Below are 13,582 nucleotides of genomic sequence, written 5' to 3'. Positions count from 1 at the left end.
TTCACCATTGAATTTCATTTTGTTAGATAGTGCCCAGTGTTCAAGTCTGTCCAGAACCTTCTGTATCTTAAGCCTGTCTTCTGGAGTGTTGGCTATTCCTGCCAGCTTGGTGTCGTCTGCAAATTTGATGAGTTCCCCATCTATCCCCTCATCCAAATAGTTGATGAAGATGTTGAAGAGCACTGGGCCCAGAACAGAGTCTTGGGGCACCCCACTACACACTTCCCTCCATGTAGATGTGGTTCCATTGAGGACCACTCGCTGAGTACGGCCGGTCAGCCAGCTACGGATCCAGAAGATTATAGAGCAGTGTTTCTCAACCTTGACAATTTTAAGGCATGTGGACTTCAACTCCCAGAATTCCACAGCCAGCAATGCTGGCTGTGGAATTCTGGGAGTTGAAGTCCACATGCCTTAAAATTGTCAAGGTTGAGAAACACTGTTATAGAGGGTAACCCAGATAAAAGGCAAGGGTTTCAGCAAAAGGCGTAACAGACTAAGGATTCCCTTTATTAATGAATTACATGTACAGCCGGCAAATATTTTGTGGTCTGAAGACCAGCCTTCCCTTATAGCAGGCCAGTGCTTCATCCAGTCACAGATTCTTGCTATCACAAGGGCTCACATGTCTTCATCTCATTTGATTCACACTGCCACAAGTCCGGATGCCAACATTCATTTTTCACAAGAATGCACTTTGATGTATAAACAGGAACGTTTTATTCCTAATTCTAGGTTGTGATTATCTTATGACTTGGAAAAAGAAGAAATGTGTTCTACAGTATGTATATTTAGATACAATTGTGCTCTTGGTACATAGATCTTTTTCAGGTTGGACTTTTTTTCCTGAATGAAGAATGTGCCTGGCTCTGGAGAGACTTAGCTGTTGATGATGGCTTAGAAACATAACAAATGTGACGGGGAGAAAATAATAGATGTTTATAACATTATAAGTGCACAGTACATCAATACAATATTTTTTTCTCATCTTTTCTTATTTATATTGGAATATAGATTTGAGGTCTAAGGGACTGGTCTGGACAAAACTCAGCAGCACTTTTTCGTGCGGCTGCTGATAAAAATAGGATCGTCAACATGATCGCCAACGTCTGATAACAGATATGGCACAACAAGAAGAAGATAGATTTGAGACATGTTTACACAGTACAGTTAATGTATGGAATGTATGGGACCTAATAGTGGTCAGGAACAAAGAGGGCTCTAAAAGGAGATTGGTTAGGTTCCTGAAGGAAAAGTAAATGGCTACATGGAATTCTACGTTCAGAATTACTCTGATCGGCTAGTACCCCTAAACTGCATCCGAGGTGGTGGGAAAGAAGGTGATGGGATGTGTAGGATAGTTGGGAAGGTGGAAAGAGGAGAGGTAGTGGTCAAGAGGGGGAGGAAGGAAGAGGGAAGTAGGTAGGAAGGTGGAGGGAGTGTGGATGCAGGGGGGGGGAAATGCCAATTATTTCGGAATAGGCTTTTTATGTGCTTGTTTTTCTAATGAAATGCACCATATTTGTATTATTTGTTCATATTTTATTTGAAAAAATTAATAAATTTTTTAATAATAATTAAAAAAAGAATTACTTTGCTTCCTACATTCTAATTGACAAGAGAGCAAAATGGGAGAAAACTATTGATTATTTTGATGATTATTTGTGGGCTTCTAAAGCTATCTGGTTAGCTGTGCCTGGAAATAGGATGCTATTTAAATAGACCCTTTGTCAGATCCAGCTACTCGGAGCTCCTATATTGTTTTGTTTTTTCATTTGATGTACAACTCCATCATTTTTCTTTTATCTTTTTTTTTTAAGTTTTAAAAAAATAAAAATGGAGAACTATATGGGAACAAATATCCCAATGATTGCTAGCCATAATATATTAAAACAGGCTCAGCATTAAGCACAAAAATACCTCTGATCACAAGATGTTGCAGGGAAAAAAAGTCCATTAAATCCCATTTCTAAGCTTCTCTAGTGTTTCTAGTTGGCCACTACTGGAAATATTAGTTGGTTAGGCATAGCAGTAGGTGTTCCAGAGTCTTCCCTTCTCATTCTCTGCCAGCCTCTTGATTCAGCTGCCTATCTGGCTTCAACAGACAAACAATATCTCAACAAACCCATCTACTAACTAAACTAGCATGTTTTGGGTTCCAATCCTGCAGGGAAATTTAAGCTGCTGGATCAGGACAGGGACGTCCGGGAGCCTGTGCAGTACTTCAACAGTGTGGAGGAGGTGGCGAGCATCTTTCCAGACCGTGTGTTCGTCATGGAGGCCATCACCTTCAGCGTAAAGGTTTGTTGTACTTTAGCATATGCCAGCTGTCTACAGCAGGGGTAGTCAACCTTGGCTCTTTTATGACTCGTGGACTTCAACTCCCAGAATTCCTGAGCCAGCTGTGCTGGCTTAGGAATTCTGGGAGTTGAAGTCCACGAGTCATAAAAGAGCCAAAGTTGACTACCCCTGGTCTAAAGAATAGATGGGAAATGGGGTAGAAATGCTCTTTCCACTTAGGTCAACCTCCCTCTATTCGGGTTTGATATCTGATTTCTTGACAGTTGTTTTGTTCTGCTTGGTTAATAAAGAGCTAAGCGATAGCAAAGCAAATTAAAAGAGTTTTTGCAAGCTCAGATTCGATCACGTCTGGTTAACCAAAATGGGATTTGCAATAGTTGACTATTTCATACCTGATAGGCTGTATAACATTTTTGAAGGATCAGTTTTTTAATGCAATAATCATTGCTAAAATGAGAAATTAGATAGCTGAGATTTAAGGAGTTGAAAGCAGAATATAGCCTCGCTTTCTAGTGTAAATTGGCCTCAAAGTTCAGAACGATGCTTTAACTTTTGGGCTTCCCCAAAAAAGACAACTGGTTAGCCACTGGGAGAGAGATGGATCATTGAACTGGCTGGATCTCTTTTGTATTTTTGACTATCTTAATGGTCTTTTTAACATGAGTTTAGGGATTTTCTCTGAATGAATAGAAATATTAATGTATCTTCTCTAATTTTATCGATTGCATTTTAAACCTGGGGTGGAGATAAGATTTGGAAAATCAAGGAGCACAGTAGAGTACTTGCATTCCTTCATTGCCTCAGGGTTTCTAGTTCAATCTGGATCTCTGCCTCTCCAATTTTAAGGTCATGAATTATCTCTAGGAATAAATAGAAACACCTTTCCTACCACAAAGCTAAACACACTCTAGGAAGAAAGTATAATGCACTTTACTGAAAACCACAACAATAATATCTAATAGGATCAAATGCATTTTTTGTTTAGACAGGGCTTGGTTTTCAGAAAAAGTAAAGGATGGAAAATCAAGTATGCACAAAGCAGAACATTTAAAAAAGTGTCACTTCCTCTAGGACAGGGGTGTCAAACCGCTGGGCCCTGGGCCGGTTGCATCATATGGAAGCCATGCCCACCCCAACTCCGGCAATGCAAAAAAGGTCATCACATGACACAGTGAGTTTGACACCCGTGCTCTAGGACTACAATGCTAATCACATATAGGGGTAATTCCCATTGAACAGAGTGGGATTTTCTTCTGGGAAACTATGTATAGAGCACTGTATCAAATCTAAAAAAGTAGCATCTTAGAACTTCATTTGCCTAATGAAATGAAAAATAGTTTCTGTACTCTGTAAAACAGAGAAACACAGGAGTATTTCCTTTTCAAGTGGTGACGGCTTTGATCTTAAAGCCAATTCAATTATCTATTTTGTGGAAATCAACAAATGTCTTTTAAGTAACCCAAATTAGATAATTTACTGGAATTTGACTTCTCTCACCCCAAACCCACGCAATCTGACATCTCTCTCAGTTGGCCGTTCAGGTGTCCATTTCTTAAACTTTTCTTTAATCTTTTGTGTCAAAGAGGCTCCTATTCTGTTTTTCCTTTTTTGATTAAATGGATACAATTCAAGAGCCTCTGAGTGGAATGAAGTCCATCAGCCCCAAATGATGGCCTATGGTACAGTACGTCTTTCTTCCATATACAGCATACACAATCACAGAAATCTACCCTTTAGTTTTTTCTCCATGGCTCACATTATGGCAGCGCTCAGCAGTAGCAGTAGCATCACAGAACCCCTCTTTCTGTGATACAAAGCCCCCCCCTTTTCTCACCCTCCATGTTGTAGAATTCTCCTTGTTAAGCCTCTTATCTATCCATTTTCCCTCGCCAATTGGCTTCTTCCAGGTTGTGTCCGGTGAGTTCAGTGAAGACAGCGAAGTATACAATTTCACGCTGCATGCAGGAGATGAATTAACACTTATGGGCCAGGCAGAGATTCTGTGCGCAAAAGCTGCGAAAGAAAAGTCACGTTTGAACACACTGCTGAGGAAGTTGGGCAAAGCAGGTGTCCCTGGCACTGGTGGTGGGAATGGTGGTAGTGGCAACAGCAGCAGCGGCAGCAACACTGGGGGTGGCAGCGGCAAACAGTTGAAGGGCAAAATGCCTTGCTTGATCTGTATGAACCATCGAACCAACGAAAGCCTCAGCTTGCCTTTCCAGTGCAAAGGGCGCTTCAGCACTCGCTCACCACTGGAACTGCAAATGCAGGAGGGGGAGCATACAATTCGCAGTATCATCGAGAAGGTGCGACTGCCTGTCAATGTGATTGTGCCCAGCCGGCCGCCTCGAAACCCCTATGATCTGCATGCCATCCGGGAGGGCCACTGTTACAAGTTGGTGAGCATCGTCTCCAAGACAGTGGTCTTATGCTGCATTCTCCGCAAGGATGAGGTGGCACCCTTCCACTTCCTCCTGCTCACAGATATGCCCCGTTTTCTGCTGCCAGAGGGGATGTTGCGTGTAGGCGGAGACTCCCAACTGGAGAAGTTGTTACGAGAAACTGCTGCTCTCTGCCAGGAATGCTTTGATCCCAATGAATATTCTAAGGCTGTGCGGGAGGCCAAGCCAGACTTCTCAGAAGAGTGTGCCAGCCCCCGCCATGTACGACTCTGTCTGCAGGGCTACAGCCGTGATGAATTGGCCCAATCCTTTCAGCGCCTCTCACTTTGCTTGTATGCTTCCTCTGAGAGTAGTTGCCAGGACCCAGCTCAAGGAGGGAGGACCCAGCGATTGCTTCTCCCCTCTCACCAAGAGCCCTCTAGCCTTATTTCTGATACTTTGGATTCTGAGCGTGAATACATGACACCTGATTGGGTGGAACCCACATTCCGGACTCAAGAGCTCCCGTATGAAGAATTGTGGACTAATCAAAACTCAGAGAATTATTCTGAATCTAGCAGCACTGTTCCTGGACTGGAGAATGCCAATAAGGGCCAACGGGATCTTATCTCTTTTGGGGGTTCACCTTGCCACCGAGGCCTGCTGCAGGAAGACCTTAACGCAGATGCTCCTCCCCCAGTTCCACCCAAATCTGAAGCGGTAAGAGATTCAGGTAGTAGACAGTTTGACGGAAAATAAAAACTGCAGCCAGGGCAAGCCACTCAAAAATGAATATGTATTTTATTGTTTAACTTGAATTAACTGTCAAAGAAAGTTGTTGTCATCCAGGGAAGGGAATATCACTTATTCAGACAAATTCTGCTTGCAGGGATGTAGATGGATAATCTTTCCATACTGAGGATTATTAGAAAATGAACTAAAATATATCATTATAAATCCTTTATAAAAATCCATAATGTAACCACAGTTGGAATATTGCTAACAGTTTTTGTCTGCACTCTTTTGAAAGTTTGAGCACTTCCTCTATAAGGAAAACGTACAATAATAAGTGCATTTTAATGGAGAGAATGGTGCATACAGACATGAAAAGTGAGGACTGGGAAAAGCTTTTCCCACGGCCATAAACGCAGAACCTTGAGGTCATTTAGTACAACTGAACTGTGGAAAATTCAGGATTGAACAATGTTTCTTATACTGTTTTACTGTCCTGCATAGTTTAACTGTAAAATTAGCTAAGCTATTTGTTAGATATATAACTTGGCTTTCGTCAGTGGCATACCTAGTACAGGTAGTCCTCAACTTCATTTAGTGACTGTTCAAAGTTACAACAGCACTGAAAAAGTGACGTACAACCATTTTTCACACTTATGACCATGGTCACGTGATTTATATGCAGATGCTTGACAACTGACTCATCTTTATGACGGTTGAGGTGTCCCGGGGTCACGTGATCACCTTTTGCAACTTTCTGAAAAGCAAAGTCAATGGGGAAGCCCGATTCACTTAACAACTGTGTTACTAATTTAACAACTGTGGTGATTCAGTTAACAAATGTGGCAAGAAAAGTCATGAAATGGGGCAAAATTCACTTAACAAATTTCTCACTTAGCAACATAAATTTTGGTCATAAGTTGAGGACCACCTGTATTTTCTTTTCTAATTATTTTCCCCTACAGGAACCATTCTGTGACATGGGCTGAGAGTGACTGAGACTGTCCCAAAGTCATTCAATGAACTTTTACAGCTGATGGTGGATTTATACCTGGGTCTCCTTGGACCGAGTCCACCTCCTTAATCACTTTGCATATTATTACAAGCCAGTCTTGAAGACTAATTGCTATTCTGCAAGCACAGCTGTAACTTCAGATGGACAGAATATAGAACTCCCCAGGAATATGCAGAAATCCAGTGTGGGACAGAAGTTGAAATTTTGACCATTTTTTATTTTTTCATTATACCACAGTAATTATTTTTCAATAGATTTTTAGAAAGCAGAAGGAATAACCTCAAATGATATTGGTCCAAGGAATGAACCTATGCAATATATTAGGCGTTGCCTTTGAATCAGGTGATCACTCAATAGATTATAATGGCTTTCCACTGGAATGGTAGTGATTTCAAAAGGATAAACAGACTATAAAGATATAGAAAGCCAATAGCATTGACCACTAGTTGTGATCTTTGGTCTTTCACCCAAGTTCATTACTGGAATATCTGAAATTTCCTAAGTCTTTAAATGCTCATGTGTGTTACTCAGGAGAATTATATAGAGGCAGTGGGACAATGGGACTAATTTAAGTACAATGGGACTTTTGCTATCCATATTTCCTTGAAAGACATTTGGGTTAATGTTGATGATTCTGTAATAAAGGAACAACAAATGGGATCTGCTCTAAAATATTCTAATATAGAATGCATTTTTCCAGCCCTGCCATTTTTTTGGGAGACCTCATTTCATTGACTCTCCCCATATTTATCAATTCCCCATCTTCTCTAGTAATTAATCAGTGTTCCATAGCTACTGTAGCTGCTTAGGCATCAGTATTGGTTTGGCTTTATTTTTCTTTGGTTCTTTATAATCTTTCATTGTTATGGTTTTCCCCATGACCGCTTATATGTTATTGTTATATGCAGAGGGTGATATTTTGGATACATAATGTACATAAATGAGTTATAATATGTGTACAGTTTATTTTATATGAATGTTTATGGCATGCAAAGAAATTAGTTGTTGCTACTAAAAATGAAACAGTCATATCAGATGCTTTTTCCTTCGGTAATACATTCTTCCTAGAAATGCAGTTTCTTTTCAGATCATTAGGTCTTTATTATGGAACTTCCTTGTTCATTGGCAGTTCAGTGTTTTTTTTTTTAAATAATGTGCAACATTGGCTTTAAAATGCCCATCTGGTTCAGCCCTCCATTTAGTATAAGGAAATTTTGTGTATATGTTTATTGAGTTAACTAAAATTTGAATTATTTTGCTCTATTTTTGTATTGAAGTGTGTTTGGAAAAGATATTGAACTCTAACTTATTGTCCATATTCTGTTCTCTTATGACAGAATATGAGGATCTTTGAGTGGAAGAGAGAGAGAGAGAATGTGATGTACTGATCAATCTGTTGATTGCTAGTTTTAAAGAACATTACTGATCCTAGAGAGGTAGGAAAATACAATACACTCTGAGCTTGGTTATTTTCCTGCCAGACGTGTTAACATCAGTATGAGTGAGAGTAGGTTTTTTGGCTGTTTGTATATAGTAGCTTGCCCTGCCAATTAATGGTCATGTAGCTTCTTCCTCAATGGTTATTTGATTAGGATATCATTTCTTCTCTGTCTCAGTTTGCTGATGGTGGTCCAGCTTTCTGAGACCATGCCAGTACAGGTGCAGCCACTGTTCCTTGAGCTTCTAGACTATCTAATGTCTCTGTCATTGGATGAGATGCATCTGCCTATATCAAACTGATGTCCAAAGTGACAGGATTTGGAGACCACAAAAACAAAAAAAAAAGACAAATACTGCTAAAGACAGCTGAAATATACATGTGAACAGTATCATAAACAAGTAGAAAAGAATTTGACAAAGTGTTGAGTAACTGTAAATAATAAATTACTGTTAATAATAAAACGTCTTTCTCTTTTTCTCCTTTTTGTGGTCTAAGTTCATCTTTGAATAACTCAATACCATGGTGAACTTTCTTTTGTCTCTTGCCTTTCTTATCTTTAGCATGGGAGACTTCCACAATAGACTAGAGATTCTTAGACATGGGATATAGAATACAGCATAGAATCCTAGACTGATGGCCAACAGGCAAATCTTCCCTGGATCTCTCTCAAGTCTTCTGTATAGCATTGATCCTAGCTTTGGTTCTGGACTTAACAGGTTAAGACTCCACCCATAAATGTTCAACCTCATTGCCTGTATGTGTTGGACTATAGATGAGTCCCATGCATAACTGGCTCTTCACTGACTTTAGTTCCAGAACAGACTCTCAGAGCTTGACATTCTCTCTGGTGGAAATTCTCTGTCATATCTGTTTTAAACCATCACCATTGATACCTCTGAAGACAGACGGGATTCATAATATAAATTGTTCAAAGCTGGTGGGTACTAACTAAGAAATCTTACTTATATGAACTGTCCGATGTTTTTTTGCAGTTTTCAAGGCTCACAGAGCTTTTGCTTACCTGTGGTACGGATCTCATTCAGCAACATCACTACACCCCATTGCATCAATAAATATAGTGGAGTCTAATCCTTTCTTTTTTTTAATCTTGCAACTTTGGGACTTGTTTGCTTCAGCAGCCATATACACATTTTGCTGCAGAGTAAGATATGATCTGTTTTCGACAAATCAGTTGTGATTTGTTTCTTCATAATTGGGACAAGCTGTTCCACTACTCCTGAATCTGGTGATTATTGAAGTTGTTTACAAGATGCCTTTTACCATAGCAAAATAATTCCTGGTAAGTCAGTGAATGTGAAGCCAGCCTTGGTTTCCAGCTCTGTTAATTTTTATTTAAAGAATCTTCTCTTTAATTCCTGTAGAGGTGAGAGTCACTGTCTAAATAACAAGAAAATGCACTTTTTGGTCCTATAACTGTTAGTATGGCATTTGTAGCCCAAGAATTCTTGAAAGAGATAATGCAAGTGCTATAGAGATCCTTTGTCTTTCCTGTGCCAGGACGCAACTGAGCTTTTCTTGTTTAGGTTCTGACTCATCTACGTATACACTTCAGATACTATCCTGCAAATGCTATAATCTCCAAAAGTTTTTATTTATTTATTTATTTTAAATGTAATTTGGATGTAGTCTGGTCATGCTTAGAATAATGGGTACTCAGTTCTTTCTTACTTGCAGTGAAATATCTTCCTTAAAGGACTGACAAATTCTGCCCACCAGTGATATCTGCTAATAGGATTTTCAAAGTTAATATCAAAGCCTTTCTTGCAATCATGGACCTTTATTTATTTATAGACTCTTTGATGGTTCTAATCAATGTAAAGCCTGACTGATTGCTGTAAAATTGTGCACTATTTATATCTCATAATTTGAATTGTGCCCTTTATATCTCATAACTTTATATTGAATATGGTTTTATAGCCTGACCTATTTCTGTGTTTCAGTAATGTATAACTTTTTGATTTCCCTTTTAAGGAATCTTTTGTGCTTCCCTTCTCATATTTGAAATATCCACACCATTTCCTGGATGTACAAAGCCTTGCAAAAATTAATTTAGATCACTGAACCCAATCTTTTGCTCAATGTATTGTAGATATATAAATTAAAATATCCTCAGCTGCATAGCCTCTGCTTCAACACAACCAGTGAAAGGGAGCCTGCTGTCTCTCAGAGTAATCAGTTATTCTATTTTAATGGCACTTGAGGATTTGATTGTCTTCCCAGTTTCTTATCTAGTTTCTTCTCAGCATTTTGCAAGTTGGATTTAAAGAAACTGTTACCTTGTGTTATCACTTTGCCAATCTCTCTCCACCATCTAATTCCAGACTTTCTACATGGGCACTTTCTACATTAATACAGAGGTCCCCAACCTTTTGAGCACCAGGGGACTGGTTCCGTGGAAAGGTTTTTCTGTGGACCGGAGGGGATGTGGTTTCATGTACAGTACTGCCTGCATCCCGCGGATGGGGCTTTGCTTGATTGCGCGGACCGGTTTCTGGCATATGGTGGACCGATGTCGGTCCATGGACTGGGGGTTGGGGATCCCTGCATTAATAGCTTTTATTTTTTTAAAATGTTCTAGCTCTCTGTAGGACACACACATAGATTTATCTGGTAGTTATTAAGCATTATAGATTGGATCTTAAAGCCTTCCAGACATCAGTTTGACAGGCATTGTTACCCTCCACATTAACCCAGTATGATATGAAAGGACTACAATTCAGTCTTCTGATCTTTTAAAATCTGCTCTCATTTTTTTCAGATTTTTTTCCTAATGATTTATTTATTAAATTTATATGCTGCCCATCTCACTATGAACAACTCTGGTCAGCTAAGTATGTAACTTCATATATCTTGGTTAAATTATGTCCTGTAATTTTCATTCCATTCTACTTTAAGATTAGAAATCCCCCCCCCCCCCAAAAAAAAGCAAGGGGTAATTGGTAGGAAGTTGCCAATTGCTCTATCTTTTCAAGTTGTTTTGGAAAAAAGAGGCTTGGAAACATCCAATTTCTAAAGTGTTGTATAGTTCTGCTTGAAGTTTTTGAAAATTCCTTTTTTTAGTCTGTATGGAGAGGTGTGATCAATCTACTTCAGAAAATACCTTGGCTTGCATTTGGTCCATCACCCCAGCAAATAACAGTCTTATTCCCAATCTTTTCATAGGTGAGAGAGGAATGTCGCCTCCTTGTTGCTCCCCCTGTGCCACCTCGTGGTGCCCACACATCAGCCACCTCCAGCCCTCCAATGCCTGTGCGCTTTCCCAAGCTCCAAACGGCAGCATCACCCAGTGCCAACCTCTCATACTACTCATCCGGACTTCATGACATGTGAGTGATGAAACTGGGATTGCTTCTACAGGGGGAGTCATGAGATACAGCTTCCTTGTAGGAACTCAGTTGGGAAGATGAGAGTGGGGAGCATGCAGTACTGCATATGCTTAAAGGCATTTGCTTTGTCTTTGTGTACTGTAAGACACAATATTATGAATGAAGTCTTAAAGTACAAACTTCTGGGCTGGTATCCAGAGACCTTGAATGATCTTCCTTCTTATCCCTGAATTAGCTGATTGAGTGATCTGTGCACTTACCATTGCTAGATTCAGGGGATGTGCAGGCATGCTGAGGACAACAGCAAGAACTGGTGCAAGGAAATACCATATGAGTAGAACTTTTCTTGTTGGTTGACCTTTAACAGAGGCATATCTTCCTGCCTTGATGCTAGAAAATTTAGTCCTCCATTAAGTTTTATGCAAAAAAGAACAAGAACACATTTCCACATTTACCAGGAAATAATAAATAAGATCTTTAATCCTGAGAGTTAATGGTACAATATAAACAACACTTTTCCTTCAGGTGTGGCTGCTTGCTGGTTTCTTTTTTTCCCTAAAATGTACAATATTATGGAAAGCTTAATTATACATAACAGTATCAGGCACATAAAGCAAAGTATCTTTCTGTGGAAGAAAAGCATGGCTTTGATAAAAGCAGCTATGCCTCTCTATTGTTTTGGACTATGTGTTTGGATTCTCCAAAAATGTTTGTAAAAACATTGACCTCTTATTCCCATGGCTGTGGCACTTTGAACTTTCTATCAGTCTCAGAAAAATAATGAAAAGGGATAGTACAGCTGGTTTTCTCACTGGCCCCTGGCACTTATATTTTACCTAACAATATAGCTGATTGGGAAGAAACTTCCAGAGTTAGAAGTTGGGGGTGTTGAATGAAAATGACAGCAATGCCTTTTTAATAACAAGCAATATTGGATGAATTATGGTAATTTTTAATTTTCAAGAGATTTGTATATGCTTAAATCTATTTATGGAAACTGCATGTTCAGCGTGCATGAAATGTCTCTTGGCCTTCTTTGTTGTCAGGCAAGGATGTCTTTTGAGTAGTGAGCACAACAAGGTTTTTCAAATTAAGGAAGTTGGAACAATGCATTGGAAAAACTTTGGAGGTACGGTGCACATCTTTAGATGCTGCTGGTTTTAAGATACTAACCTGCTCCAGACTTGTGATCAGAGAGCTCCAAATCCCATTTCACTTGAGCTAGCTCTGATACTGTTCGTTTTCTTTGCCTGCCAGGTCAAGACCACGAAGCGGTAGCTGCTCCCCGTCTCCGGACTCCTACTCCTTGTACTGCTATCCCTGCACATGGAGTGACTGCAAAGTTGGAGAGTCCACAAGTCGGCAGTTGGCCAGCCCTCAAACACAACTGCCATCTCAGCCCCCACCTGCTCCAATGTCTTCCTGGTCTGACCCTTGGCCATGTAATGATCCAGGCTCAAGTGTGGCCACTGGGAGATCCACTCCTCTGTTGGGGAGCAGTGATGCCAACGCCATCAAGAGCTACCATAGCTGCCCTCGCCTGAAACCTCCCCCTCCACAGAAACGCTTTGCTCCCTTTGGTGCTCTTAACCCCTTTTCCAATCCAGCATATTCTTCCAGTCCAGCTTCCTCTTGCTCCTCAGACTGGCTGGAATCTCTTGAATGGCAGAAGACAGCTGCCTCTTCCATAGACACTTTTGATCTCTTTGAAGGCACTTCCTCCCCAGAGGGGCACCGTAGCCCTGCACCACCATCTCGCTCATCGAAACCCTTTGACACGGCTGAAAATATTGTCATTCGGACGTCAGTAGCCCCTTTGTCATCCACCATTGTTCATGGCTCCGAAGCTGGCATCACCCACCTTTATCTGGCTCAGGGGGTCATTGAGGCACCTCCTGCCCGTCTCAATGGAGATGGTTCACCCTGGCAGCCTCCTGGCGATTTATCGGCGCTGTCACTAGAGGAGGTATCTAGGTGCTTACGCTTCATCGGCCTCTCTGAGGATGTGGTCAGCTTCTTTGCCCGGGAACGCATTGATGGTAGTATCTTTGTACAACTCACTGAGGAGATCTTATCTGAGGATTTTCATCTAACCAAACTTCAAGTCAAAAAAATAATGCAGTTCATCAAAGGCTGGAGGCCCAAAATCTAGATTGGGGAGAGAAATTTTCTCTGTGGATTGCAGGAGTTAGATTCAGGCTGTCCCCTAAGTATAAAACTAGGAGAGAGGCCAAAGCAGATACCGCTATGTCAAAAATGATAGCAGGGGGACATGAACCCAAGAGCAACACAGGATTTTGATTGTCAGTTTTAACCACAAACCAATGCAAGGAATTGGCAGGAGGTTGCAAATTTCCTTTTACGG

The 13,582-nt window shown here is 40.5% G+C and overlaps 1 protein-coding gene across 1 annotated transcript in view; it reads left to right on the top strand.

Annotated features, from left to right (window-relative positions):
* The window catches only part of GAREM2 (GRB2 associated regulator of MAPK1 subtype 2), a 31,857-nt gene extending 18,488 nt beyond the window's left edge, over positions 1-13,369 (top strand). The window contains exons 3-6 of the mRNA XM_015829840.1: positions 2,171-2,301; positions 4,209-5,402; positions 11,054-11,217; positions 12,475-13,369. Of these exons, the coding sequence (XP_015685326.1) occupies positions 2,171-2,301; positions 4,209-5,402; positions 11,054-11,217; positions 12,475-13,369 (2,384 nt within the window). The remainder of the gene's footprint in view (positions 1-2,170; positions 2,302-4,208; positions 5,403-11,053; positions 11,218-12,474) is intronic.
* The last annotated feature ends 213 nt before the right edge of the window (positions 13,370-13,582 follow it).

Source organism: Protobothrops mucrosquamatus, unplaced genomic scaffold (genome assembly GCF_001527695.2).
Source record: "Protobothrops mucrosquamatus isolate PMUCROS unplaced genomic scaffold, P.Mucros_1.0 scaffold_236, whole genome shotgun sequence".
NCBI lineage: Eukaryota > Metazoa > Chordata > Lepidosauria > Squamata > Viperidae > Protobothrops > Protobothrops mucrosquamatus.
The sequence above is the reverse complement of the archived record's forward strand: the minus strand, read 5'-3'. Positions and strand labels throughout refer to the sequence as shown.